The sequence below is a fragment of the Silurus aristotelis genome (assembly GCF_946808225.1).
Source record: "Silurus aristotelis genome assembly, chromosome: 9".
In the NCBI taxonomy this organism is placed as follows: domain Eukaryota; kingdom Metazoa; phylum Chordata; class Actinopteri; order Siluriformes; family Siluridae; genus Silurus; species Silurus aristotelis.
This window is the reverse complement of record NC_139582.1, coordinates 31,044,461-31,046,960: the sequence shown is the minus strand read 5'-3', so window position 1 is coordinate 31,046,960 and position 2,500 is coordinate 31,044,461. Positions and strand designations below refer to the sequence as shown.

Genomic DNA, 2,500 nt, shown 5'->3' with positions numbered 1-2,500 from the left:
GATGATGATGGGGATGATGATGATGATGATAATGATGAAGATGATGATGATGATGGGGATGAGATGATGATAATGATGGAGATAATGATGATGATGGGGATGATGATGATGATGGGGATGATGATGATGATGATAATGATGATGATGATGATGATGATGATGGGGATGAGATGATGATGGGGAAGATGATGATGATGATGGAGATGATGATGATGATGGGGATGATGATGATGATGATGGGGATGATGATAATGATGATGATGATGGGGATGATGATGGGGATGAGATGATGATAATGATGGAGATGATGATGGGGATGATAATGATAATGATGATGATGATGATGGGGATGAGATAATGATGGAGATAATGATGATGATGATGGGGAAGATGATGATGATGATGGAGATGATGATGATGATGGGGATGATGATGATGATGATGGGGATGATGATGATGATGATGATAATGATGAAGATGATGATGATGATGGGGATGAGATGATGATAATGATGGAGATAATGATGATGATGATGGGGATGAGATGATGATGGGGAAGATGATGATGATGATGGAGATGATGATGATGATGGGGATGATGATGATGATGATGGGGATGATGATAATGATGGAGATAATGATGATGATGATGGGGAAGATGATGATGATGATGGAGATGATGATGATGATGATGGGGATGATGATGATGATGATAATGATGAAGATGATGATGATGATGATGGGGATGAGATGATGATAATGATGGAGATAATGATGATGATGATGGGGATGAGATGATGATGGGGAAGATGATGATGATGATGGAGATGATGATGATGATGGGGATGATGATGATGATGATGGGGATGATGATAATGATGATGATGATGGGGATGATGATGGGGATGAGATGATGATAATGATGGAGATGATGATGGGGATGATAATGATAATGATGATGATGATGATGGGGATGAGATAATGATGATGATTGAGATGATGATGATGGGGATGATGATGGGGATGAGATGATGATAATGATGGAGATGATGATGGGGATGATAATGATAATGATGATGATGATGATGGGGATGAGATAATGATGATGATTGAGATGATGATGATGGGGATGATGATGGGGATGAGATGATGATAATGATGGAGATGATGATGGGGATGATAATGATAATGATGATGATGATGATGGGGATGAGATAATGATGATGATTGAGATGATGATGATGGGGATGATGATGGGGATGAGATGATGATAATGATGGAGATGATGATGGGGATGATAATGATAATGATGATGATGATGATGGGGATGAGATAATGATGATGATTGAGATGATGATGATGGGGATGATGATGGGGATGAGATGATGATAATGATGGAGATGATGATGGGGATGATAATGATAATGATGATGATGATGATGGGGATGAGATAATGATGATGATTGAGATGATGATGATGGGGATGATGATGGGGATGAGATGATGATAATGATGATGATGATGATTGAGATGATGATGATGATGGGGATGATGATGGGGATGATGATGATGATGGGGATGATAATGATGAAAATGATGATGCAGATGAAGGTGATGATTGGGATGATGATGATGGGGACGATGAAGATGATGGGGATGATGATGATGATGGGGATGATGATGAACACACTCACCGGTTTTGGCTTTACAGGAACGTCTGTTTGCCTGTAAACTGAACCCGTCCACACACCCACACTGATACGAACCTGGTGTGTTCCTGCACGTCTGACTGCACACCCCATAAACCTCACACTCATCACCATCTGAAACACAACCACAAGCACTTTATCACATCTACACACACACACACACACACACACACACACATCACATACACTCCATCACACACACACACATCACATGCACTCCACACACACACACACACACACACACACACACACACACACACACACCACCATGCATAGTGTAAATCTGAACTTTACTGCTGACTGCAGTGCACAAAGAGTAAAGAAGAGATTTGGGGTGTGTGTGTGTGTGTGTGTGTGTGTGTGTGTGTGTGTGTGTCTGTGTGTGTGTCTGTGTTTGTGTCACCTCTGCATGTCCTCCCATTGTCTTCCAGCTCCAGTCCATCGGTGCAGTAACACATTGCACCGCTCTTCATTCTCACACACCCGAACTCACACTGCAGCTCTCTACATTTCTGCAGCAGCTCTGACACACACACACACACACACACACACACACACACACACACACACACACACGTGAATTTTTATATAATATAATATATATATATATTGTGTACATTGTGCATTACTTGTGTTGTGATTGTTCACGATTGAGTAGTGATCTTTACTTCCTCGAACTCGTTCATCAGCTGCACTCGTTATTTCAGGAACAAATCCATGGTCAGTGTTCCTGCTTTCTCTCAGAGCTGAGCTCGGATTGGTGAAAAGCTAAAACAGTGCTTCACAACACT

General features: G+C 41.2%; 1 protein-coding gene across 1 annotated transcript in view; it reads right to left on the bottom strand.

Moving 5' to 3' along the window:
* LOC310731639 (low-density lipoprotein receptor-related protein 1B-like) overlaps window positions 1–2,500 on the bottom strand; it is a 192,181-nt gene that overhangs the window by 137,910 nt on the left and 51,771 nt on the right. Inside the window, 2 exon segments of the mRNA XM_083551296.1 lie at window positions 1,695–1,823; window positions 2,113–2,232. Coding sequence (XP_083407422.1) covers window positions 1,695–1,823; window positions 2,113–2,232 — 249 coding nt within the window.